Source organism: Bombina bombina, chromosome 4 (assembly GCF_027579735.1).
Source record: "Bombina bombina isolate aBomBom1 chromosome 4, aBomBom1.pri, whole genome shotgun sequence".
In the NCBI taxonomy this organism is placed as follows: Eukaryota; Metazoa; Chordata; class Amphibia; order Anura; family Bombinatoridae; genus Bombina; species Bombina bombina.
Genome location: NC_069502.1, coordinates 1,224,652,893 through 1,224,678,988, shown reverse-complemented (window position 1 = coordinate 1,224,678,988; position 26,096 = coordinate 1,224,652,893). Strand labels below are relative to the sequence as shown.

At 42.2% G+C, this 26,096-nt stretch overlaps 1 protein-coding gene across 1 annotated transcript in view; it reads right to left on the bottom strand.

Annotated features, from left to right (window-relative positions):
• Positions 1-8,687: 8,687 nt before the first annotated feature.
• The window catches only part of GTPBP2 (GTP binding protein 2), a 198,691-nt gene continuing 181,282 nt past the window's right edge, over positions 8,688-26,096 (bottom strand). The window contains exons 9-12 of the mRNA XM_053712754.1: positions 12,982-13,040; positions 12,565-12,736; positions 12,292-12,456; positions 8,688-10,365 (exon numbers count right to left, since the gene is read on the bottom strand). Coding sequence (XP_053568729.1) covers positions 10,201-10,365; positions 12,292-12,456; positions 12,565-12,736; positions 12,982-13,040 — 561 coding nt within the window. The 3' untranslated portion in view covers positions 8,688-10,200. The remainder of the gene's footprint in view (positions 10,366-12,291; positions 12,457-12,564; positions 12,737-12,981; positions 13,041-26,096) is intronic.

The window sequence follows — 26,096 nt, the reverse complement described above, 5'->3', positions numbered from 1 at the left end:
ACCTTCCACCCGTGAGACCTCAGAAAGGCCAGAACAATGTCCGTATGGGACTTGGCGATTTGAAAAGTGGACGCCTGTATCAGAATGTCGTCTAGGTAAGGAGCCACTGCTATGCCCTGTGGCCTTAGAACCGCCAGTAGGGACCTTAGAACCTTCGTAAAGATTATTGGTGCCGTGGCTAACCCGAAGGGAAGAGCCACAAACTGGTAATGCCTGTCTAGGAAGGCAAACCTGAGAAACCGATGATGATCTCTGTGTATCGGAATGTGGAGATAAGCATCCTTTAAGTCCATGGTAGTCATATATTGACCCTCCTGGATCATAGGAAGGATGGTTTGAATAGTCTCCATCTTGAAGGATGGGACCCTGAGAAATTTGTTTAGGATCTTGAGATCCAAGATTGGTCTGAAAGTTCCCTCTTTTTTGGGAACTATAAACAGATTTGAATAGAATCCTTGCCCCTGTTCCTCCCTTGGAACTGGGTGGATCACTCCCATGACCAGAAGGTCTTGAACACAACATAAGAATGCCTCTCTCTTTATCTGGTTTGCAGATAATTGTGAGAGATGAAATCTCCCTTTTGGAGATGAGGCTTTGAAATCCTGAAGATATCCCTGGGAAACAATCTCCAGAGCCCAGGGATCCTGGACGTCTCTTTTCCAAGCCTGGGCGAAGAGAGAAAGTCTGCCCCCAACTAGAACCGGTCCTTCATGCTGTCTTAGAGGCAGCAGCAGGTTTTTTGGCATGCTTTCCCTTGCTCCATGCCTGGTTAGGTCTCCAGACTGGCTTGGACTGGGCAAAATTTCCTTCTTGTTTTGCAGTAGAGGAAGTTGAAGCTGCGCCACTCTTGAAGTTTCGAAAGGAACGAAAATTAGTCTTTTTGGTGCTTAATTTGTTGGACCTATCCTGGGGAAGGGCGTGGACTTTTCCTCCAGTAATATCAGAAATGATCTCCTTCAGTCCAGGCCCGAATAGGGTCTGCCCTTTGAAGGGGATGTTGAGAAGCTTAGACTTTGAAGTAACGTCAGCTGACCAGGATTTAAGCCATAGCGCCCTACGCGCCTGAATGGCAAAACCTGAATTCTTAGCCGTTAGCTTTGTTAAATGAAAAACGGCATTAGAAATAAATGAATTGGCTAACTTAAGATCTTTAAGCCTGTCTAGGATATCATCCAACGGGGTCTCCACCTGTAGAGCCTCTTCAAGAGACTCGAACCAGAAAGCCGCTGCAGCAGTGACTGGGGCAATGCATGCAAGAGGCTGGAGAATAAAACCTTGTTATATAAAGATTTTCTTAAGGAAACCCTCTAATTTTTTATCCATTGGATCTAGGAAAGCACAACTGTCCTCGGCGGGGATAGTTGTACGCTTAGCTAGGGTAGAGACTGCTCCCTCCACCTTAGGGATCGTCTGCCACGAGTCCCGTGTAGCGGCATCTATGGGAAACATCTTTTTAAAAACAGGAACGGGAGAGAATGGTACACCTGGTCTATCAGATTCCTTCGTAAAAATTTCAGAAAATCTCTTAGGGATTGGAAAAACATCAGTGTAAACAGGCACTGCAAAGTATTTGTCCATTTTACACAATTTCTCTGGGACTTCAATGGTGTCACAGTCATCCAGAGTTGCTAAAACCTCCCTGAGCAACAAGCGGAGGTGTTCAAGCTTAAATTTAAATGCTGTCATTTCAGAGTCAGACTGAAGTAACACCTTCCCTGAATCAGAAATGTCACCCACAGATAGAAGCTCTCCTGCTTCGGCTTCTGTACATTGTGAGGGTATATCAGACATAGCTACTAAAGCGTCAGAAAGCTCTGTATGTGTTCTAGCCCCAGAGCTGTCTCGCTTTCCTTGTAACCCAGTTTGGACAATACCTCTGTGAGGGTATGATTCATAACTGCCGCCATGTCTTGTAAGGTAAACGCATTGGACGCGCCACTTGCACGGGAGATATAGGTTCTGACACATTGGGAGAGCTAGGTAGTTTAACCTCCCTTTTGTCAGTCTGAGAAACCTGTGGTGATAAATCTTTAAAACCCATAATATGGTCTTTATAACTTATAGAAAGGTCAGTGCATTTAGCACACATTCTAAGAGGGGGTTCCACAATGGCTTCTAAACATAATGAACAAGGAGTTTCCTCTATGTCAGACATATTTAACAGACTAGTAATGAGACCAGCAAGCTTGGAAAACACTTTAATAAATGTGAAAAAGCAATTAAACAAAAACGGTACTGTGCCTTTAAGAGAAAAAACTACCACATAAACTGCAAAACAGTGTTAAAAAGTAGTAAACTCTACGAAATTTTTACAGTGTGTATAAGAGACTAAAGCAGCATTGCACCCACTTGAAAATGGATGATTAACCCCTTAGGCCCCAAACCGGATTAGAAAAACGGTAAAACCGTTAAAAAACAGTCAAACACACTGCCACAGCTCTGCTGTGGCTACTACCTGCCCTTAAACACGATTTTTGCAGGAAAAAAAACCCTCTATAGTGGTCCTAGATGCCAGAGGACTCCTTTAGGGAAGCTGGATGTCTCAGTCTGAATATCAACTGCGCATAAAGTGCGCGAAAATAGGCCCCTTCCACCATGCACTCAATGTCAGAGGGCCTTAAAAAAGTACTCCTAGGAGTGATCTAACAAGCCATGTGGAAAACTAGGCCCCAAATAAAGATTTATCACCCTCAGAGAAAAAACGTTTTTTCTATAAAACATGCAAACGTTTTTACACTAAGTAATAAAAGTATTAACATGAATATTACCCTTTTTTGCAAGCATGATCCCAGTCGCTGTTAAATCACTGTATCAGGCTTACCTCAAATATACCAGGCACTGTCAGCATTTTCTAGACCTTATCTCTCTAGAAAAAAATATACTGAACATACCTCAAAGCAGGTAATCTGCAGACCGTCCCCCCAACTGAATTTTTCTTTCCATACTCTTCAGTTATGTGTGAGAACAGCAATGGACCTTAGTTACAAACCGCTAAGATCATCAAACCTCCAGGCAGAATTCTTCTTCCAATTTCTGCCTGGGAGTAAAACAGTACAACGCCGGTACCGTTTAAAAATAACAAACTTTTGATTGAAGGTAAAAACTACACTAAGTCACCACATATCGCTTGATACTTCCTTTCTTGTCGAGAGCTGCAAGAGAATGACTGGCAGTTAGGGGAGGAGCTATATAGACAGTTCTGCTGTGGGTGTCCTCTTGCAGCTTCCTGTTGGGAAGGAGAATATCCCACAAGTAATGGATGAACCCGTGGACTAGATACACCTTTACAAGAGAAACAACAATTTCCTGATTAAAGGGACAGTCAACAACATTTTTGTTGTTTTAAAAGATAGATAATCCCTTAATTACCCATTCCTTAGTTTTGCATAACCAACAGTTATAATAATACAAGGTAATCACAGAGGTAAAACGTGTATCTAAGCCTCTGCAGACTGCCCCCTTATTTCAGTTCTTTTGACAGACTTGCATTTTAGCCAATCAGTCCTCACTCCTCTGTAAATTCACGTGCATAAGTTCAATGTTATCTATATGAAACACATGAACTAACGCCCTCTAGTGGTGAAAAATTGTCAAATGCAGAGGCGGCCTTTAAGGTCTAATAAATTAGCATATGAACCTCCTAGGTTAATCTTCAACTAATAATACCAAGAGAACAAAGCAAAATTGGTGATAAAAGTCAATTGGAAAGTTGTTTAAAATTGCATGCCCTATTTTAATCATGAAAGTTTTTTTTGGACTTGACTGTCCCTTTAATGTTTCGATCTGACACAACCTTAGGGAGAAAACCTAACTTAGTACGAAGGACCGCCTTATCTGCATGAAAAATAAGCTAAGGGGAATCACACTGCAGAGCCGAAAGCTCAGAAACTCTGCGAGCGGAAGAAATAGCAAGAAGAAACAAAACCTTTCAAGATAACAATTTTATATCAACAACATGCATAGTCTCAAATAAACCCTACTGGAAAACTTTAAGAGCGAGGTTAAGGCTCCAAGAAGGAGCAACAGGTTTAAACACAGGCCTGATTCTGACCTGGGCCTGAACAAAAGCTTGAACATCTGGCAAATCTGCCAGTCATTTGTGCAAAAGAAGACAGTGCAGATATCTGACCCTTCAGAGTACTGACTGACAAACCTTTCTCCAGGCCATCCTGAAGAAAAGATAAAATGCGGGGAATCCTCACTCGACTCCAAGAGAAAACCTTAGATTCGCACCAATAAATGTATTTTTGTCATACCTTGTGGTAAAACCTGCGAGTAACAAGTTTACGAGCCTGAAGCATAGTATCAATGACGGCTTCAGAAAAACCACGTCTAGAAAGAACTAGGCATTCAATCTCCAAGCAGTCAGCTTCAGAGAATCCAGATTTGGATGGAGGAATGGACCTTGAAGTAGAAGGCCCTTCCCTCAGAGGTAACCTCCAAGGTGGAAGAGAAGACATCTTCACCAGATCCGGGAACCAGATCCTGCAAGGCCGGAGAGCAAACAGGTATGCCAGAGAAAAGATCCAAGGAACCACTAGAGTGTCTATCATAGCGGCCTGAGGATCTCTTGACCTTGAACCGTACCTTGGAAGCTTGGTGTTTTGACGAGACGCCATCAGCTGAGGGTTATCATTGAGAACACTTCAGGATGGAGAGTCCACTCCCCGGAATGAAAAGTCAGTCTGCTCAGAAAATCCGCCTCCCAGTTGTCCACTCCTGGAATGTGGATAGCAGATAGGAGACAATTGTGAGCTTCCGGCCACTGCAGAATGCGAGTCACCTCCTTTATGGCCAAGGAACTCAGAGTTTCTCCCTGGTGGTTGATGTAAGACACTGAGGTGATGTTGTCCGACTGGAATCTGATAAACCGACTAAAGATAACTGAGGCCAAGCTATCAAGGCATTGAAGATCGCTCTCAACTACAAGATGTTTATGGAAAAAGAAGACTCCTCTCAAGTCCACAGGCCCTGAGCCTTTAGAGAGCCCCAAACTGCTCCCCAGCCTAACAGGTTGGCGTTCATAGTTACAACCACCCAGGAAGGTCAAAGGAAGCAAGTTCCTTGAGCCAGATTTTCCTGTGAAATCCACCACGAGAGAGAGTCTCTTGTTTGGGGATCCAGAGCTATCCTCTGCAATAAATCTGAATTGTCTTCGTTCCACTAACTGAGCATGCATAGTTGCAGAGGTCTCAGATGGAACCGAGCAAAAGGAATGATGTCCATGAAAGCAACCAGACCAAACACCTCCATGCATTGAGCCACTGATGGACGTATAGCAGACTGGAGTAAAAGGCACAAAGAGAGAAGCTTGGATTTTCTAACATTCGTCAGGAAAATGTTCATGGACAATCTATGATAGTCCATAAGAAACACACCCTTGTAGCTGGAACAAGGGAACTCTTTTCCAGATTCACTTTCTATCTGTGGGATCGTAGAAAAAAACAAACATCTCGGTATGAGATTTTGCTAGTTCAAAAAATATGACGCCTGAACCAAGATGTCATCTAGGTAAGGCGTCACAGCAATTCCCTGGGATCTGACCACTGCCAAAAGAGCCCCCAGAACCTTTGTGAATATTCTGGGAGCAGTGGCAAGACCAAAACTGAAGTGCCACAAACTGGAAATGCTTGTCCAGAAAGGTGAACCTTGAAAACTGGTGATGATCCCTGTGAATGGGAACATGTAGATACGCGTCCTTTAGGTCTATGGTCGTCATGAACTGACCTTCCTGAACCAATGGAAGAATGGAACGAATGGTTTCCATCTTGAAGGACGGAACCCTGAGAAATTTGTTGAGGCACTTTAGGTCTAGGATAGGACAGAACGTTCCCTCCTTTTTGGGAACCACAAAGAGATTTGAATAGAATCCCTGTCCCTGTTCTTCTACAGGAACAATTACTCAAAGGGAGGATAGGTCCTCTACGGAGTTTAAGAAGGCGTCCCTCTTTACTTGGTTTGAGGATAGTCTTGACAGGAGAAATCTGCCCCTTGGAGGGCAAGATTTGAATCCTATTCTGTAACCCTGAGATACTATGTCCACAGCCCACGGATCTGGGATATTGCATATCCAAGCTTGCTGAAAAAGAGAGTCTGCCCCCCCACTTGATCCAAAATTGGATCGGGGGGCGGACTCTTCATGCCGATTTAGAATCAGCGGAAGGCTTCTTGTTCAGCTTCCCCTTACTCCAAGGCTGACTGGACTTCCAGGAGGTCCTGGATTGCTCTGGTTTGGAAGGAGAGGAGGAAGACTTCTGTCCTTTAAAGTTGCGAAAGGAGGGAAAATTAGAATTCGGTCGACCTCTAGGTCTATTCTTCTTGTCCTAAGGTAGGAAAGACTTTTCACCCATAATTTCGAAAATGATTTCCGCCAGACCAGGAGCAAATAGAGTCTTACCTTTATAAGGTAAAGCCAAGATTTTAACCACAGAGCTCTGTGAGCTAGAACAGTGAAGACATCTTAGTACCCAGTCTAATTACCTGCATGTTGGCATCGGATATAAAAGGTATTGGCCAGTTTAAGAGCTTTGATACTATCTTGGATCTCCTCTATCGTAGTCTCTTCTGATATCAGATCAGACAGGGTATAGCACCAATAAGATGCTGCTCCCGCAACCGTAGCGATACTTGCCGCAGGTTGCCACTGTAATCCTTGATGGATGTACATCTTTTTTTAAGTAAGCCTCTAGCTTTTTATCCAAAAGATTTTTAAAAGAACAACTATCCCTTATAGGAAGATTAGATGACTTTTTAGGATTGACAACGCCAGAAGGTTCGGAGTCGTCCAAAGTAGCTAGAACCTCCTTCAGAAGTAACTGGAGGTGTTCAAGCTTAAATCTGAAGTTAATTTCATATCAGAGTCTGAAATTTCACCCTCAGAAGCTACTGAGGTATTTTCCTCGTCAGACATAGGGGAGAGGTTTACTAGCGCAGATTTAGAGGGGTCAGAAACCTTACTAGCAGAAATATTTTTAGATTTCTTCTTACGCTTTCCGGAAGAAGGAAAAGCACATAAATCTGCAGATACAGCAGAAATTATCTGTGCAGCAAAATCCCCCGGTAAATAAACACCCTCAGGAGGTTGAGAGGAAACAGAAGGCACTGAATGAAAAACAATTAAGGCTTGGTACATTTAAGGAGAAAGCTGAGGCATATGCTGAACAGCATTATCCTAAGAGACAATTGGCCCAGAAGGGAGTAATTTATCTTTGTATTTTAGGGTCTTCACTAAACATGAGGAACAAAATTGCATAGGCAGAACAATTTGGGCCTCTAAACTTAGTAAACATTTATCTATTGAAATGGACAGATCCTGTTCTGAATCCATAGCTACAGAAATCAGATCCCACTAAATATGACAAAACTATATAAATTGTTCCCATAGAACGATAATGTACAAATTTGGTTGACTTTTTATCACAAACTTAATATACTTAGGGCAAAAGAAACTGTCACACTTTAAACCAACCTCAGACTGCCTGAGGCTCCTACCGTGACAGGAATTAATAACCCACTAGCAAGAGGAAGCAAGACTCTCCTGCAGAGTTCCTCTCCTCTTGGCAGACGATGTGATTGTCGAAGTACAAGCCGCAAAGCTGACAGTCCTAGACTCACTAAGCTCCGCTCCGTTGCAACGGAAATGCGGAAGTCACGTAAGCGGCTAGGGAAAAGAAACTCTGCCAGATTATAAGCGCACGTTAATTACAAACAGCTCAAATAGAAAGTAAAAGGTCCTTTAGATCGCCTTAATAACCCTTCGGCCAAGTAAATAAAGGCAATTCCAAGCAAGCTCTTCATTAACCCTTAAGTCTCTCTCTACACAAACATATAAAGTGCCAGTAAAGCAGCCTATAAAACGTACCCTTAATCACAGAAGGATAACTACATCCCAAAAGAGATCCACTTGAGGGTTAACCTCTAAAGTGCTGTCCTTCAGTACCTAGAAGGCAAAGGCACTTACCTGTGGATCCAGCTGCAGGGCAGATAACAGCTACTCAGGTAGGACAGGCACTCCACTCCCTGTCAGGAACCTGTAGAAAAAGAAAGAACAGTCTAACCAACCCTGGCTTTCTGCAAAGGGGTAGCAAAAGTGTTAGAAGTAAAGCAAAGACTACATTGCCGCCTTCTAACTGCTAAAAGCCACCATTACTCTTACTAAAGAGATTGACGTGGACACAGCTAGACCCCAATCCTTGCTTGCCGGGAAAATTACCCATTAAAGGACTAAATATCTTTGCACATCCTCCATTGACAGAGGCAAATATAATAACTAGGGATTATGGGTAAGGGAAGTTACACTTAACAGCTATGCTGGGGTGCTCTTTGCCTCCTCCTGCTGGCCAGGAGTGGAATATCTCACTAGTAATTGGAATGAAGTCATGGACCCTCCATGTCATAGGAAAGAAAACTTATTTTCTAAAACTCTCAATTCCATTTCTTCTTATTATAAATATATATTGTACTCAGAAACTTTCTTTATAAGAAATGAGACCCGTTTCACTGATATAATATTAGAGGTTGATGCTTGGAATCTATATTTCAGTATAGCTGTACTTTAAGACCTTAAGAGTGAAAAAGGTTTGAACCACAACAATTATGAGCTGCTAGAGATGGGTGATATCAGCCAGGATGTAGCATATGCATGAATACAACTTTAGCTAGCACAGGACAAACAATAAGGAGACATGTTCAGTAAACCATTTTATTCTGTACATTACGTGCAAAAAAACTATAAACACTCAAATACATACAATATGCACATAAACCTCAGACAGAGAGCGAGGAAGGCAACAGTGCTGGAGCGCAGATTACACACATACATTGCTCCTGGCAAACCCTACAGATTACTAGATAGATAATTCCCCAAAGGTGAGTGTACTTAATTGGCTGACAGCAGTAGGGACGGTCTCATATGGTGTTCCCAGAGCTGGTAATATACGTGGAAACATATTTAGTCACACGGCTGGGAGCATGGCCTGAGCACTGTGTACTGCATAACCAGTAGACTTAATGGGACACGAAAGGAGGGTGTTTAAAAAAAAAAAAAAAAAAAAAAAAAACTACTACTACTACATATTAAACAGGTGTTCCTGAAATAAAAATTAAACATTTGTCGTTCTTGTGGGGCGCCCCCGTATCTCAGTAACGCTCTGGAAAGGTTTATCAGCCAGTAAACTTCCATCCTACAGATTAGCCGTGCACTACTTATATGAATACTCTGTATACTGTACGTATTATACACATTTAAAATTGTGCTCTTTCATTTGCAAAATAAAATAGCATTTTGTAGAGTTTTAGTCCCTTATAATCTTATGGTGTACTCGGCACTACTATATAATACTACTCAGGCACAGACTCATGACTGGGGAGAGACTACCAGAGCTGTAATCTGTATTTGCTGGGCATGTCACAATGTCTCGCACACAACATCCTTCTCTCATTGGCTTAGGGAGACATTAAATACCTCGTTTGATTAACCCCTTAAGCATTACCTAACGGTCTGTCTTTGGAGAAAAGGATGTTTGTGTTGGGAAGAAGGTTGCTAGATAAGTTTACCTCTGGAAGCATATTGACCCCCATTATCAATGGTACACATTTGTGTATATCTGCGCATCTGTTTCCTAATTGTGAATCTAATTGATACACATTCTACAGGGGAGACAAGCTTCTTGATTTTAGCAGAACAATTTCAATCTGCTCCTCTCCAAACACGCAGCTTTTATGTTGCCTCGGACCCTTTCCAACAGCATCCTACACCGAGAGTGTTGATCTGACAGTGAGCCAATAGATAGGACAAGCTGATTTCATCTAAAATGTTTACAAAGTATTAACCCCTGTAGAGGAGGCACAAAGGGCAGAGGGACGTCTTGACATTACAGGCTGATGGGTAAGATAAGTTAAGGGTAAGACGGGATTTTTAAAAGTTTTTTGGGGGAGGGGTAAAAAAGTAACCTTAAAAATGTGTAAAAGTTTCTGCTTATATAAAAGATACATTTTGAGCAAGTGTTAAAACTAGGGGGAGAGGTTTATAAACCATGATTAAGAGCAGAAGGCAGGTGAGAAGGGCAGATGTTTGGAGAGAGATGACATTGTTCTCCGGATGTCAAACTAGTGAGAGTTTATGCCGGAGAACAGTGTAGAGCAGGAGTTGTGCTCCTTGGCTGGTGTTTTGGTATAGGTGTTGGAGCTTATGTGCTGGCATCAGGGTCCCCCAGTCTCTGTGGCGATAACTTGCAGGCTGCACACATGCCCGATGCCTTTGGTGACGCCCTCTCTAAACAAGAGCTTGGTCCCAGGCTTCAGGTACTCTGGGTGTTTGATGAAACGGAAACGCACCACAGCCTTTTCACCTGTCCGCAACTCGTCCTGAGGGGATCAGAGATATAGGGAAACCCAAAAAGAGAATGAAAGGGAGATGTGTGAGTAGAAGATGGGAGCTAAGCTAGGAGGGAACAATAAATATTATTATGAGGAAACAGGAGGAGGGAAGAGGTCGACAGGTTGGTAAAGAAGCAAAGACAAGGAAGCAAAACAAAGTGATGAGGCAGGAGATGAATCGGTGATAGGGAAGGGGATTAAAGGGGCACTTAAAGTGTGTGTCAGTTGGGTTAATCACATGAATAGCTGCACTTAACCCTCAAGCTATTTTCTTTTTAGTGCCCTCGGGCAGCACAGTCAATCAGAGGTCACACCCACTTCTATGCTTTAGCAGGTCTTCTTAGTGAATGAAGGGCCACAGGTGGTACATGTGCTGTCGTGTTGCTTGATCAGTCATTTACTAGTGAGGATGGTTAAAGCAACACATAAAAGGTTTAGTGTCACTGTAAGCTGAAGGAAGGCAGTGAGCACAGACAGGGGATTTACATTTCATTGCACATGATAAGAAGCAAATAACCGCAGGGAATTCGCCCAACAAGCAGAACTGAAACACAGCGCAACAAAAGCCCTGGCCCTTACTATTAGGTCTCTGTCTGACATAAGGAGACAGGATGGTCCCATTGTGAAAATACAGGCAGGGAAGGGGCTTAAGTGCCCCTTATTACTACTGTTGGGCAATAACACTGCCCCTATATAGCATGTCCTATGTTCCACCTGATTACGTCAGCTCAGTAAGGCACCACCAGAAGCAGCAGTGGACTGGAGTCCTAGAGCAGAAGGGTGATAAGGACGTTCCTAGAAGAGAACGTAGGGACTCTCTTGAGAATATATGACAGAAGCAACTGGCAGTGGTGGCTAGTAGAAACATATAACAATACTTTAACCTATGTTAACTTACATTATTATCTATAAACCTAAGCAACAGTAGCACAGCTTCTCTCCACTCAAAGTCATTGATTGTCGACCCCCAAGGCCCAACTCCATATCCTGCTGAGCCTGGTGATTGTATGCATGGGACACGGGATGGGGAGGTTACTTATCGTTGCCTAGGAGACAGCTGAACCAGGCACAGATCCGCTGCTGATCAGCCATTGTTTTACACCACATGCTATGCATATCTATATATATGTGTGTCTCACCTTAAGTCAGCCTCTAGATTAGGTTATATATGAATTTAATATAGGGGAGGTAGTCTAAAAGATCATAGCACCGGTAGCTATGGGTTACAATAGCTAAGTCCCAGGCAGTCTAGCAGAGTTACACAGGACACCGAGTCTCCATAATATTTCCACGGAGCCCCTAAGGGGGTGGGGAAAACTGAGAAAGAGTTATAACAGCCAGCGGAAGTGAGTGTTGAAAAACAAAATGATGACGAATTACAATGACGACTTTACTAGAAAAAACAACACATAAACATGGATACTCAGCAAACAAAGAAAAATCATTTACTAAGAAATGTGAAAAAAACAAAAACAAAACAGAATCTGATATGTAGGGAGGGGAGGAAGGATCAGTGAGAGAGGATGCAGCCCTATAGAGGGGTGAGAGAGAGGACGCAGCGCTATAGAGGGGTGAGAGAGAGGACGCAGCGCTATAGAGGGGTGAGAGAGAGGACACAGCCCTATAGAGGGGTGAGAGAGAGGACGCAGCGCTATAGAGGGGTGAGAGAGAGGACGCAGCGCTATAGAGGGACGAGAGAGTGGATGCATCGCTATGGAGGGGTGAGACAGGAAGCAGCGCTATAGAGGGGTGAGACAAGAAGCAGCGCTATAGAGGGGTGAGACAAGAAGCAGCGCTATAGAGGGGTGAGACAGGAAGCAGCGCTATAGAGGGATGAGACAGGAAGCAGCGCTATAGAGGGGAGAGACAGGAAAAAGCACAATAAGGAAGAGAAAGTACAGCACAGTCAGTCACCTTGCCATGTATGTGCTCCAACACAGCCGTCTGTCGGACGTTACCCACGTGCACTGTCACCTGCAGCCCACGCCGGCATGAGGTCGCATGAAACAGCAGCACAATCTCAGCCTCAAATACCCAACACACGGTAGGGTGCAACTCCGGACTGACCAGCACCATGCCCTGCAGAGAGGGAGAGAGCTCAGCACTACATCTGGCACCATGGACCATGCTTTCCTGTATGGGAGGAAAACACTGAAAACTACAAGTGAGCGTTCTGGAATATCTCACCTTTCGTAGCAAAGAGCGATCAAAGGCTCCCAGCGCTAGTGTTGCAGCTTGTCCAGCACGAAGCACCCGGCACGCAGATCGATTCCTCTGTATACTGCAAACCTTTAGTGGCAGAAAAACGCCTCCGTCTGTGGGACCAACCACTAGACGTTCGCCTTCCTTGCACACCCCACTGCAAAGTATGGTCAGATATGACACATTACGATGATGTAACAGACCAATGCATCATATTACCATTACTAATAAATACTGCAGTCACTGATAACCTCCATTGTCTTTCCCAATAGCATTTAAAATACACCATGTGATATTCACCCACCCACCTACACTGTGCCATAAGCACCTGCTCTCTCCGACACCCTTGTTTGTCAGCAGTTCCTCAATATTGTATAGCGCTACCCATAACACATCACTCACCTGTACAGTGTCCCGCCCACCACAGTGCCAACTTCAGGCACTGTATAAATCTCATCCACCTGCAATGATACAGATACACAAATGAGGGAGGTGCCACAGAAGGTAGACATACCCTCCCCCCATCACAACAATCCCCTGGGATAAACATTGCAGTCTATAGCCCCTGATCACCATCTCTGTGTTAACTATAGAACATTAGCAGATACAATAAGGAAAGACTAATGGTTATATGCATGGTAAAAACAGGCAATCGCAAACAAGAGTTCCAATGAAGGGTAAGTGCATGTCGAGTTATACAATGGAGGCTCCGCCGAGATTACAGCCAGAGTAACCCATTTAAATGTCCATATAAAAGGACATTTTTGCTCCATTATAAAACTTTCCAATCAAACATTCATTATTGCCTGCTCCATGGTGTAGTTTCACTATGTTTATATGTATAAATATGTATTTGAGGCTTCATAGTGGGACAGAAAAGACGACAGTTGGAAGAATTGAATCTAGCTAAAGCTGCCCACCACATGGCACAAACACTATGGAGCTGAGTTTTTATCATCGAGCAGCGTTGCATTATTCTACATATAATTTTTTACACACTATTTATTCTATTTTATGCACTTTTTGTGCTGTGTGGTATGGTTCCCTTATACATAATACATATATAGTTTCCCAGGTAACTGTAGAACCCCTGGTGCTGATATAAAGGCTCTGTTTGCATCAATTACATATTAAACTGAAATGTTTTCACTACAATTTAACTTACTTTTGTCTATATTTTAGTATATATGACTTTTCTGTTAGTTAAAATTAGTGTATTGTGAATTTTGAGCAAACGTCACCTACATACAGCTGACAAGACAAATGAGACCAGCTTGTTTACAATGCTTATATCATTTCACAAAACTTGTGAGAGAGCTTTAGACATAACCTGTTTAGCCCAAGGAACCACCCTGTCCCTCCCACTTTCTAAAAAACATAATTTATGCTTACCTGATAAATTTATTTCTCTTGTAGTGTATCCAGTCCACGGATCATCCATTACTTATGGGATATTAACTCCTCCCCAACAGGAAGTGCAAGAGGATTCACCCAGCAGAGCTGCTATATAGCTCCTCCCCTAACTGCCATTACCAGTCATTCGACCGAAAACATGCAGAGAAAGGAAAACCATAGGGTGCAGTGGTGACTGTAGTTTAATGGAAAAATTACCTGCCTTAAAGTGACAGGGCGGGCCGTGGACTGGATACACTACAAGAGAAATAAATTTATCAGGTAAGCATAAATTATGTTTTCTCTTGTTAAGTGTATCCAGTCCACGGATCATCGATTACTTATGGGATACCAATACCAAAGCTAAAGTACACGGATGACGGGAGGGACAGGCAGGCTCTTTATACGGAAGGAACCACTGCCTGAAGAACCTTTCTCCCAAAAACAGCCTCCGAAGAAGCAAAAGTGTCAAATTTGTAAAATTTGGAAAAAGTATGAAGAGAAGACCAAGTTGCAGCCTTGCAAATCTGTTCAACAGAAGCCTCATTCTTAAAGGCCCAAGTGGAAGCCACAGCTCTAGTAGAATGTGCTGTAATTCTTTCAGGAGGCTGCTGTCCAGCAGTCTCATAGGCTAACCGTATTATGCTACGAAGCCAAAAGGAGAGAGAGGTAGCCAAAGCTTTTTGACCTCTCCTCTGACCAGAATAAACGACAAACAGGGAAGACGTTTGTCGAAAATCCTTAGTTGCCTGTAGATAAAATTTCAGGGCACGGACTACATCTAGATTGTGTAGCAGACGTTCCTTTTTCGAAGAAGGATTAGGACACAAAGATGGAACCACAATCTCTTGATTGATATTCCTGTTAGTGACCACCTTAGGTAGGAACCCAGGTTTAGTACGCAGAACTACCTTGTCTGAATGAAAAATCAGATAAGGAGAATCACAATGTAAGGCAGATAACTCAGAGACTCTTCGAGCCGAGGAAATCGCCATTAAAAACAGAACTTTCCAAGATAACAACTTGATATCAATGGAATGAAGGGGTTCAAACGGAACCCCCTGTAAAACATTAAGAACTAAGTTCAAACTCCATGGTGGAGCAACAGTTTTAAACACAGGCTTGATCCTAGCTAAAGCCTGACAAAAAGCTTGAACGTCCGGAACTTCTGACAGACGTTTGTGTAAAAGAATGGACAGAGCTGAAATCTGTCCCTTTAAGGAACTAGCGGATAAACCCTTTTCTAAACCTTCTTGTAGAAAAGACAATATCCTCGGAATCCTAACCTTACTCCATGAGTAACTCTTGGATTCGCACCAATATAAGTATTTGCGCCATATCTTATGGTAAATCTTTCTGGTAACAGGCTTCCTAGCCTGTATTAAGGTATCAATAACTGACTCAGAAAAACCACGTTTTGATAAAATCAAGCGTTCAATTTCCAAGCAGTCAGCTTCAGAGAAATTAGATTTTGATGTTTGAAGGGACCCTGGATCAGAAGGTCCTGTTTCAGAGGTAGCGACCAAGGTGGACAGGATGACATGTCCACTAGATCTGCATACCAAGTCCTGCGTGGCCATGCAGGCGCTATTAGAATCACTGATGCTCTCTCCTGTTTGATTCTGGCAATCAATCGAGGAAGCATCGGGAAGGGTGGAAACACATAAGCCATCCCGAAGGTCCAAGGTGCTGTCAAAGCATCTATCAGAACCGCTCCCGGATCCCTGGATCTGGACCCGTAACGAGGAAGCTTGGCGTTCTGTCGAGACGCCATGAGATCTATCTCTGGTTTGCCCCAACGTCGAAGTATTTGGGCAAAGACCTCCGGATGAAGTTCCCACTCCCCCGGATGAAAAGTCTGACGACTTAAGAAATCCGCCTCCCAGTTCTCCACTCCCGGGATGTGGATTGCTGACAGGTGGCAAGAGTGAGACTCTGCCCAGCGAATTATCTTTGATACTTCCATCATTGCTAGGGAGCTTCTTGTCCCTCCCTGATGGTTGATGTAAGCTACAGTCGTGATGTTGTCCGACTGAAACCTGATGAACCCCCGAGTTGTTAACTGGGGCCAAGCCAGAAGGGCATTGAGAACTGCTCTCAATTCCAGAATGTTTATTGGTAGGAGACTCTCCTCCTGATTCCATTGTCCCTGAGCCTTCAGAGAATTCCAGACAGCGCCCCAACCTAGTAGGCTGGCGTCTGTTGTTACAATTGTCCAGTCCGGCCTGCTGAATGGCATCCCCCTGGACAGATGTGGCCGAGAAAGCCACCATAGAAGAGAATTTCTGGTCTCTTGATCCAGATTCAGAGTAGGGGATAAGTCTGAGTAATCCCCATTCCACTGACTTAGCATGCACAATTGCAGCGGTCTGAGATGTAGGCGTGCAAAGGGTACTATGTCCATTGCTGCTACCATTAAGCCGATCACCTCCATGCATTGAGCTACTGACGGGTGTTGAATGGAATGAAGGACACGGCATGCATTTTGAAGCTTTGTTAACCTGTCTTCTGTCAGGTAAATCTTCATTTCTACAGAATCTATAAGAGTCCCCAAGAAGGGAACTCTTGTGAGTGGAAAGAGAGAACTCTTCTTTTCGTTCACCTTCCATCCATGCGACCTTAGAAATGCCAGTACTAACTCTGTATGAGACTTGGCAGTTTGAAAGCTTGAAGCTTGTATCAGAATGTCGTCTAGGTACGGAGCTACCGCAATTCCTCGCGGTCTTAGTACCGCCAGAAGAGCACCCAGAACCTTTGTGAAGATTCTCGGAGCCGTAGCCAATCCGAATGGAAGAGCTACAAACTGGTAATGCCTGTCTAGAAAGGCAAACCTTAGATACCGGTAATGATCTTTGTGAATCGGTATGTGAAGGTAAGCATCCTTTAAATCCACTGTGGTCATGTACTGACCCTTTTGGATCATGGGTAAAATTGTCCGAATAGTTTCCATTTTGAACGATGGAACTCTTAGGAATTTGTTTAGGATCTTTAAATCCAAGATTGGCCTGAAAGTTCCCTCTTTTTTGGGAACCACAAACAGATTTGAGTAAAACCCTTGTCCTTGTTCCGACCGCGGAACCGGATGGATCACTCCCATTAATAAAAGATCTTGTACGCAGCGTAGAAACGCCTCTTTCTTTATTTGGTTTGTTGACAACCTTGACAGATGAAATCTCCCTCTTGGGGGAGAGAATTTGAAGTCTAGAAGGTATCCCTGAGATATGATCTCTAACGCCCAGGGATCCAGGACATCTCTTGCCCAAGCCTGGGCGAAGAGAGAAAGTCTGCCCCCCACTAGATCCGTTCCCGGATCGGGGGCCCTCGATTCATGCTGTCTTAGGGGCAGCAGCAGGTTTCCTGGCCTGCTTGCCCTTGTTCCAGGACTGGTTAGGTCTCCAGCCTTGTCTGTAGCGAGCAACAGCTCCTTCCTGTTTTGGTGCAGAGGAAGTTGATGCTGCTCCTGCTTTGAAATTACGAAAGGAACGAAAATTAGACTGTCTAGCCTTAGGTTTGGCTCTGTCTTGAGGCAGGGCATGGCCTTTACCTCCTGTAATGTCAGCGATAATTTCTTTCAACCCGGGCCCGAATAAGGTCTGCCCTTTGAAAGGTATATTAAGCAATTTAGATTTAGAAGTAACGTCAGCTGACCAGGATTTTAGCCACAGTGCTCTGCGTGCCTGAATGGCGAATCCGGAATTCTTAGCCGTAAATTTAGTTAAATGTACTACGGCATCTGAAATAAATGAGTTAGCTAACTTAAGGGCTTTAAGCTTGTGTGTAATCTCATCTAATGGAGCTGATTCAAGTGTCTCTTCCAGAGACTCAAACCAAAATGCTGCTGCAGCCGTGACAGGCGCAATGCATGCAAGAGGTTGCAATATAAAACCTTGTTGAACAAACATTTTCTTAAGGTAACCCTCTAACTTTTATCCATTGGATCTGAAAAGGCACAGCTATCCTCCACCGGGATAGTGGTACGCTTAGCTAAAGTAGAAACTGCTCCCTCCACCTTAGGGACCGTTTGCCATAAGTCCCGTGTGGTGGCGTCTATTGGAAACATCTTTCTAAATATCGGAGGGGGTGAGAACGGCACACCGGGTCTATCCCACTCCTTAGTAACAATTTCAGTAAGTCTCTTAGGTATAGGAAAAACGTCAGTACTCGCCGGTACCGCAAAATATTTATCCAACCTACACATTTTCTCTGGTATTGCAACTGTGTTACAATCATTCAGAGCCGCTAACACCTCCCCTAGTAATACACTGAGGTTTTCCAGCTTAAATTTAAAATTTGAAATATCTGAATCCAGTTTGTTTGGATCAGAACCGTCACCCGCAGAATGAAGCTCTCCGTCCTCATGTTCTGCAAATTGTGACGCAGTGTCTGACATGGCCCTAATATTATCAGCGCACTCTGTTCTCACCCCAGAGTGATCACGCTTACCTCTTAGTTCTGGTAATTTAGCCAAAACTTCAGTCATAACAGTAGCCATATCCTGTAATGTGATTTGTAATGGCCGCCCAGATGTACTCGGCGCTACAATATCACGCACCTCCCGAGCGGGAGATGCAGGTACTGACACGTGAGGCGAGTTAGTCGGCATAACTCTCCCCTCGTTGTTTGGTGAAATATGTTCAATTTGTACAGATTGACTTTTATTTAAAGTAGCATCAATACAGTTAGTACATAAATTTCTATTGGGCTCCACTTTGGCTTTAGCACATATAGCACAGATATCTTCCTCTGAATCAGACATGTTTAACACACTAGCAAATAAACTAGCAACTTGGAAATACTTTTCAAGTAATTTACTATAATATGAAAACGTACTGTGCCTATAAGAAGCACAGAAAAAGTTATGACAGTTGAAAATTAATAAACTGAAAAGTTATAGCATCAAATCTTTGTAAAAAACACAATTTTAGCAAAGGATTGCTCCCATTAGCAAAGGATAACTAACCCTGATAGCAGAAAAAAAATACAGACATAAACGTTTTTTTATCACAGTCAACTACAATCTCACAGCTCTGCTGTGAGTGATTACCTCCCTCAAAACAAGTTTTGAAGACCCCTGAGTTCTGTAGAGATGAACCGGATCATGCAGGGAAGACAATAAACTTCTGACTGAATTTTTTGATGCGTAGCAAAAGTGCCAAAAAAGGCCCCTCCCCCTCACACATAACAGTGAGAGAGATCAGTAAACTGTCATAAATTAAATAAAACGACTGCCAAGTGGAAAAAAACATTTTTTCACCCAGTACCTCAGAAAATTAAACGATTTTACATGCCAGCAAAAAACGTTTAACATTAATAAATTGAGTGTTATTAAAAAGCCTGTTGCTAGTCCCTGCAAATTAGGCTAAAGTTTTATGCATACAGTATAATTCCAGTGAAGTGCCATTCCCCAGAATACTGGTGTAAAATATACATACATGACAGCCTGATACCAGTTGCTGCTACTGCATTTAAGGCTGAGTTTACATTATATCGGTATGGCAGAATTTTCTCATCAATTCCATTGTCAGAAAATAATAAGCTGCTACATACCTCTTTGCAGATTAATCTGCCCGCTGTCCCCTGATCTGAAGTTTACCTCTCCTCAGACGGCCGAGAAACAGCAATATGATCTTAACTACTCCGGCTAAAATCATAGAAAAACTCAGGTAGATTCTTCTTCAAATTCTACCAGAGAAGGAATAACACACTCCGGTGCTATTATAAAATAACAAACTTTTGATTGAAGGTATGAAACTAAGTATAATCACCAAAGTCCTCTCACACATCCTATCTATTCGTTGGGTGCAAGAGAATGACTGGTAATGGCAGTTAGGGGAGGAGCTATATAGCAGCTCTGCTGGGTGAATCCTCTTGCACTTCCTGTTGGGGAGGAGTTAATATCCCATAAGTAATGGATGATCCGTGGACTGGATACACTTAACAAGAGAAATGTCAGTTTTAGCTTACAATGGTGCAAATACAAAGTGCAATATAATTTGTAAAATATATACAGAAATATACAAAGTATATTTCCTTTATTGTTAAAGTAACATAAAAACTTTCAAAACATTATCGGAATTTGTAAAATCACTGCTGTATCTAAATATATTACAATATAAAAGAAAGTGCAAAGCTTAAAGGCAATAATACTGGACCCAATCTTAAAGGAATAGTCTAAAATTAAACTTGTATGATTCGGATGGTGCAGCAATTTTAAGCAGCTTTCTATTTTACTGTTATAGTGAATTTTCCTTCGCTCTATTGGTATCTTTATTTGAAAAAGCAGGAATGTAATTATAGGAGCCAGTCCATTTATGGTTCAGCGCCTGGGTAGCGCTTTCTGATTGGTGTCTAAATGTAGCCACCAATCAGCAAGCACTACTCAGGTGCTAAACCAAACATGGGTCAGCTCCTAAGCTTACATTCAAATAAAGATAGCAAGAGACCGAAAAAAACTAAATTTATGCTTACCTGATACATTTATTTATTTCCGTATATGGTGAGTCCACAACGTCATTATTTACTGTTGAGAATATCACTCCTGGCCAGCAGGAGGAGGCAAAGAGCAACACAGCAAAGCTGTTAAGTATCACTTCCCTTCCCACAAACTCCAGTCATTCGACCAAAGGGAAATGGAAAAATATACAAAGGTGTACAGGTGCCTAACGTTTAGTAAAAAATAACTGTCTAAATAAAACAGGTGGGGTCGTGGACTCACCATATCCAGAAATAAATAAATTTATCAGGTAAGCATAAATTTTGTTTTCTTTCCTAAGATATGGTGAGACCACAATGTCATAATTTACTGTTAGGAACAAATACCCAAGCTAGAGGACACAGATGACTATGGAGGGACAAGACAGGCAGACCTAAACAGAAGGCACCACCTCTTGAAGAACTTTCTCCCAAAAGAAGCCTCAGAGAGGCAAAAATATAAAATTTAGAAAAGTTTACAGAGAAGACTAAGTTACAGTCTTGCAAATCTGTTCCACAGAAACTTCACTGTTGAAGGCCCAAAAAAAGGAAACAGTCTTTGTGGAATGAGCTGTAATTCTCTCTTCTTAAAGAAAGAAAAGTATAAGAAGCTTTCTGATCCTTATGTTTTCCTGAAAAACAAACAACCAGGGCAGAGGACAGGCAAAAATCCTTAGTCGCCTGTAGATAGATAGAATTTCAGAGAATTCATAACATCCAAATTGTGCAACAAACATTCCTTATGTATGAGAAGAAGGCTTAGGATATAGATAAGGAACACAATTTTCTATCTGAAAAACGATTAAGGAAGAAAATCCAACTTCGAACGAAGAACCACCTTATCAGCATGAAAGATAAGATACGGCGATCACACTGAAAAGTCGAGGAGTTTAAAAACTCTCCGAGCAGAAGAGATAACAAAAAGAAACACAAGCTTCCAAGATGAAAACTAAATATCTATGGAATGCAAAGGCTCACACGGAGCCAGCGGCAAAATATTAGAACAGGGTAAAAACTCCAAGGAGGGGGCGTGTCTAAGCAGCGATCCAGGTTGGGGGGGAATAAACGCAACAGCACCATTCTAATCAGCAGCCAAAATGGCCGCCACACAGAAAACAAACCTACAAAACAAAATTAGTGATTACATGACCAAGTTAGAAGAAAGTTGTCAATCCCCTATAGATCATACCCCCATACTACTTATTGAGCCGCTTGACACAGATACGGCAGAAGCAACCAACGATGAAGCGTTGATACCGCGACCATCAGATTCAAACTACCAGCGTGAGAACTACAAGCTCACGTAGACTCCCTCTGTTTCAGCTACTCTTAAATGGTACATAAAGGTTAAACCGGGAGCACCGTACAGCCCTGCTGAAGTAAATTTAGACCCAAGAAGTTTACTAAAGACAAGATCAACACCTGAGGAGCAACTCAACACTCAAAGAATATTTACATGCGGGAGGACACATACCATCAAGCGTGGTCAAATGGGAGCTTGTGGGGGGCTCTCAGGAAGCTATAGCAAAAATTCAGACACCCTCCCTAACATACAACACTGACCCAGAGACCAAGTATGTAAAAGCTGAAATCACAGCCAGAGATTTCCTGTGAAGATCTTGATCACGCAAGGCTCCTGATACTAAACAATGGGTCATCGGGAAAGGTTAGTAGGAGCTATCGTTGGCTACCGCTCAACAGCCATGACTTACCCCAAAGAAATTACTACAATACTAACGGGACACAACCTAAGCTGAGACCAAAACAGTGTGGTTAACTTATCTAAGCAAGAACAATAACGCCACGCACATGATACCAATGGCGTATATACCAATATGACTTTTATAAAAGTTTAATTGTTTTGAGCTTGTTATACTTATATTCAGTTTAGTTCATTTAACTTTATTTAATGTCACAAGTATTTCTTTCATGTAATTGGCAAGAGTCCATGAGCTAGTGACATATGGGATATACAATCCTACCAGGAGGGGCAAAGTTTCCCAAACCTCAAAATGCCTATAAATACACCCCTCACCACACCCACAATTCAGTTTCACAAACTTTGCCTCCTATGGAGGTGGTGAAGTAAGTTTGCGCTTCTCAGCATTGTTGAAGCCCGATTCCTCTCAGAGTACAGCGAATGTCAGAGGGACGTGAAGGGAGTATCACTTATTTGAATACGATGATTTCCCTAACGGGGGTCTATTTCATAGGTTCTCTGTTATCGGTCGTAGAGATTCATCTCCTACCTCCCTTTTCAGATCGACGATATACTCTTATATACCATTACCTCTACTAATAACGGTTTTAGTACTGGTTTGGCTATCTGCTATATGTGGATAGGTGTCTTTTGGTAAGTATGTTTTTTATTACTTAAGACACCTCAGCTATGGATTGGCACTTTATGCATTTATATAAAGTTCTAAATATATGTATTGTACTTATATTTGCCATGAGTCAGGTTCATGTATTTCCTTCAGCAGACTGTCAGTTTCATATTTGGAGAATGTAAACATTTTAAGAAATGTATTTCTTACCTGGGGTTTTAGTCTTTTTTTCAATTGACTACTTCTTGCTGTTGCGGGTATTAGGCCCGCGGGCAAAAAAATTTTGGCGCGGAAAAAGACGTTTATGACGCAACTTCGTCATTTCCAGCGTCATACGTGACGCTGAAGCCTTTCACACAGCGGCGTCATTAGTGACGCGAGTGTGTCATTTCCGGTTATATTTGTCGCCAAAAAAGTTTACGTTACGTTGTGCGTCATACTTAGCGCCAATTTTTTTTCATTATTTCAATACCCCATTGATGTTTGCCTCTTGCTGTTTTCTCTATCAGAGGCCTATGCTTTCGCATTTTTTCCCATTCCTGAAACGGTCATATAAGGAAATAGATAATTTTGCTTTATATGTTGTTTTTTCTCTTACATTGAGCAAGATGTCCCAATCTGATCCTGCCTCAGAAGTTTCTGCTGGAACATTGCTGCCTGACATCGGTTCTACCAGAGCTAAGTGCATTTGTTATAAAAGTGTAGAAATTATTCCATCAAATGTCATTTGTAATAGTTGTCATGATAAACTTTTACATGCAGATAGTGTTTCCATCAGTAATAGTACATTGCCAGTTGCAGTTCCTTCAACTTCTAATGTACATGATATACCTGATTCTATTCTGAAGGCTTAGTCTGCATTTCCACCTTCTAATACACGTAAAAGGTCTTTTAAAACTTCTCATTTAGCTGATGAAATTTCAAATAACCAGCAACATAATAATTTATCCTCTTCTGATGAGAATATATGTGATTCAGAAGATCCTTCCTCAGACATTGACACTGACAAATCTACTTATTTATTTAAAATAGAGTATATGTGTTCTTTATTAAAAGAAGCGTTAATTACTTTGGATATTGAGGTAACCAGTCCTATTGACATTCAGTCTAATAAACTTTTAAATGCTGTTTTTAAACCTCCTGTGGTTTCCCCAGGGTTTTTTCCCATTCCTGAGGCTATTTCTTATATGATTTCTAGGGAATGGAATAAGCCAGGTACTTTTATTCCTTCTTCAAGGTTTAAAAAATTGTATCCTTTACCAGCAAAATCTATAGAGTTTTGGGAAAAACTCCCCAAAGTTGATGGGGCTATTTCTACTCTTGCTAAATGTACCACTATTCCTATGGAAGATAGTACTTCCTTTAAGGATCCTTTTGATAGGAAGCTTGAATCCTATCTAAGGAAGGCCTATTTATATTCAGGTCATCTTCTCAGACCTGCTATTTCTTTGGCTGATGGTTGGAGAATTTAGCGCAACGAGAATTGGATACTGACATATCTAGCATTTCTCGCTTACTGCAACATGCTAATAATTTTATTTGTGATGCCATTTTTGATATTATCAAAATTGATGTTAGATCCATGTCTTTAGCTGTATTAGCTAGAAGAGCTTTGTGGCTTAAATCTTGGAATGCTGATATGACATCTAAATCTAGATTACTATCTCTTTCTTTCCCAGGTAATAATTTATTTGGTTCTCAGTTGGATTCTATTATTTCAACTATCACTGGAGGAAAAGGAGTATTTTTGCCTCAGGATAAAAAAACCTAAGGGGAAATCTAAAGCTTCTAACCGTTTTCGTTCCTTTCGTCAGAATAAGGAACAAAAACTCAATCCTCCTCCCAAGGAATCTGCTTCCAGTTGGAAGCCTTCCTCAAATTGGAATAAATCCAAGCCATTTAGGAAACCAAACCCTTAAGTCCGCATGAAGGTGTGGCCCTCATTCCAGCTCAGCTGGTAGGGGGCAGATTAAGGTTTTTCAAGGATTTTTGGATAAAATCTGTCCAAAATCATTGGATTCAGAGCATTGTCTCTCAAGGGTATCGAATAGGATTCAAAGTAAGACCTCCTGTGATTAGATTTTTTCTCTCACGCATCCCTGTAAATCCAGTAAAAGCTCAGGCTTTTCTGAAGTGTGTTTCAGACCTGGAGTCTTCAGGGGTAATCATGCCAGTTCCTCCTCAGGAACAAGGTTTGGGGTTTTATTCAAACCTATTCATTGTACCAAAGAAAGAAAATTTGTTCAGACCAGTTCTGGATCTGAACATTATGAATCGTTATGTAAGAGTACCAACTTTCAAGATGGTGACTATAAGGACTATTCTGCCTTTTGTTCAGCAAGGACATTATATGTCCACAATAGACTTGCAGGATGCATACCTTCATATTTTCCGATTAATCCAGAACACTATCAGTTTCTGAGATTCTCTTTTCTAGACAAGCATTACCAATTTGTTGCTCTTCCATTTGGCCTAGCAACAGCTCCAAGAATCTTTTCAAAGGTTCTGGGTGCCCTATTATCTGTAATCAGAGAACAGGGTATTGTGGTGTTTCCTTATTTGGACGATATCTTGGTACTAGCTCAGTCTTTACATACTGCAGAATCTCACACGAATCAACTAGTGTTGTTTCTTCGGAAACATGGTTGGAGGATCAATTTACCAAAAAGTTTGATTCCTCAGACAAGGGTCACCTTTTTAGGTTTCCAGATGTGTCCATGACTCTGTCTCTAACAGACAAGAGACGTTTAAAATTGGTCGCAGCATGCCGGCACCTTCAGTCTCAGTCATTCCCTTCAGTGGCTATGTGCATGGAAGTTTTAGGTCTCATGACTGCAGCATCGTTTTCACATGAGACCTCTACAGCTTTGCATGCTGAATCAATGGTGCAGGGATTATACAAAGAGATCACAATTAATATCCTTGAATCCCAATGTACGACACTCTCTGACATGGTGGATAGATCACCATCGTTTGGTTCAAGTGGCCTCTTTTGTTCAGCAAACCTGGACTGCGATCTCAACAGATGCGAGTCTTTCAGGTTGGGGAGCTGTTTGGGGATCTCTGACAGCACAAGGGGTTTGGAAATCTCAAGAGGCGAGATTACCAATAAATATTTTAGAACTCCGTGCAATTCTCAGGGCTCTTCAGTTTTGGCCTCTGCTAAAGAGAGAACCGTTCATTTGTTTTCAGACAGACAATATCACAACTGTGGCTTATGTCAATCATCAGGGTGGGACTCACAGTCCCCAAGCTATGAAAGAAGTATCTCGGATACTTGCTTAGGCGGAATCCAGCTCCTGTCTAATCTCTGCGGTGCATATCCCA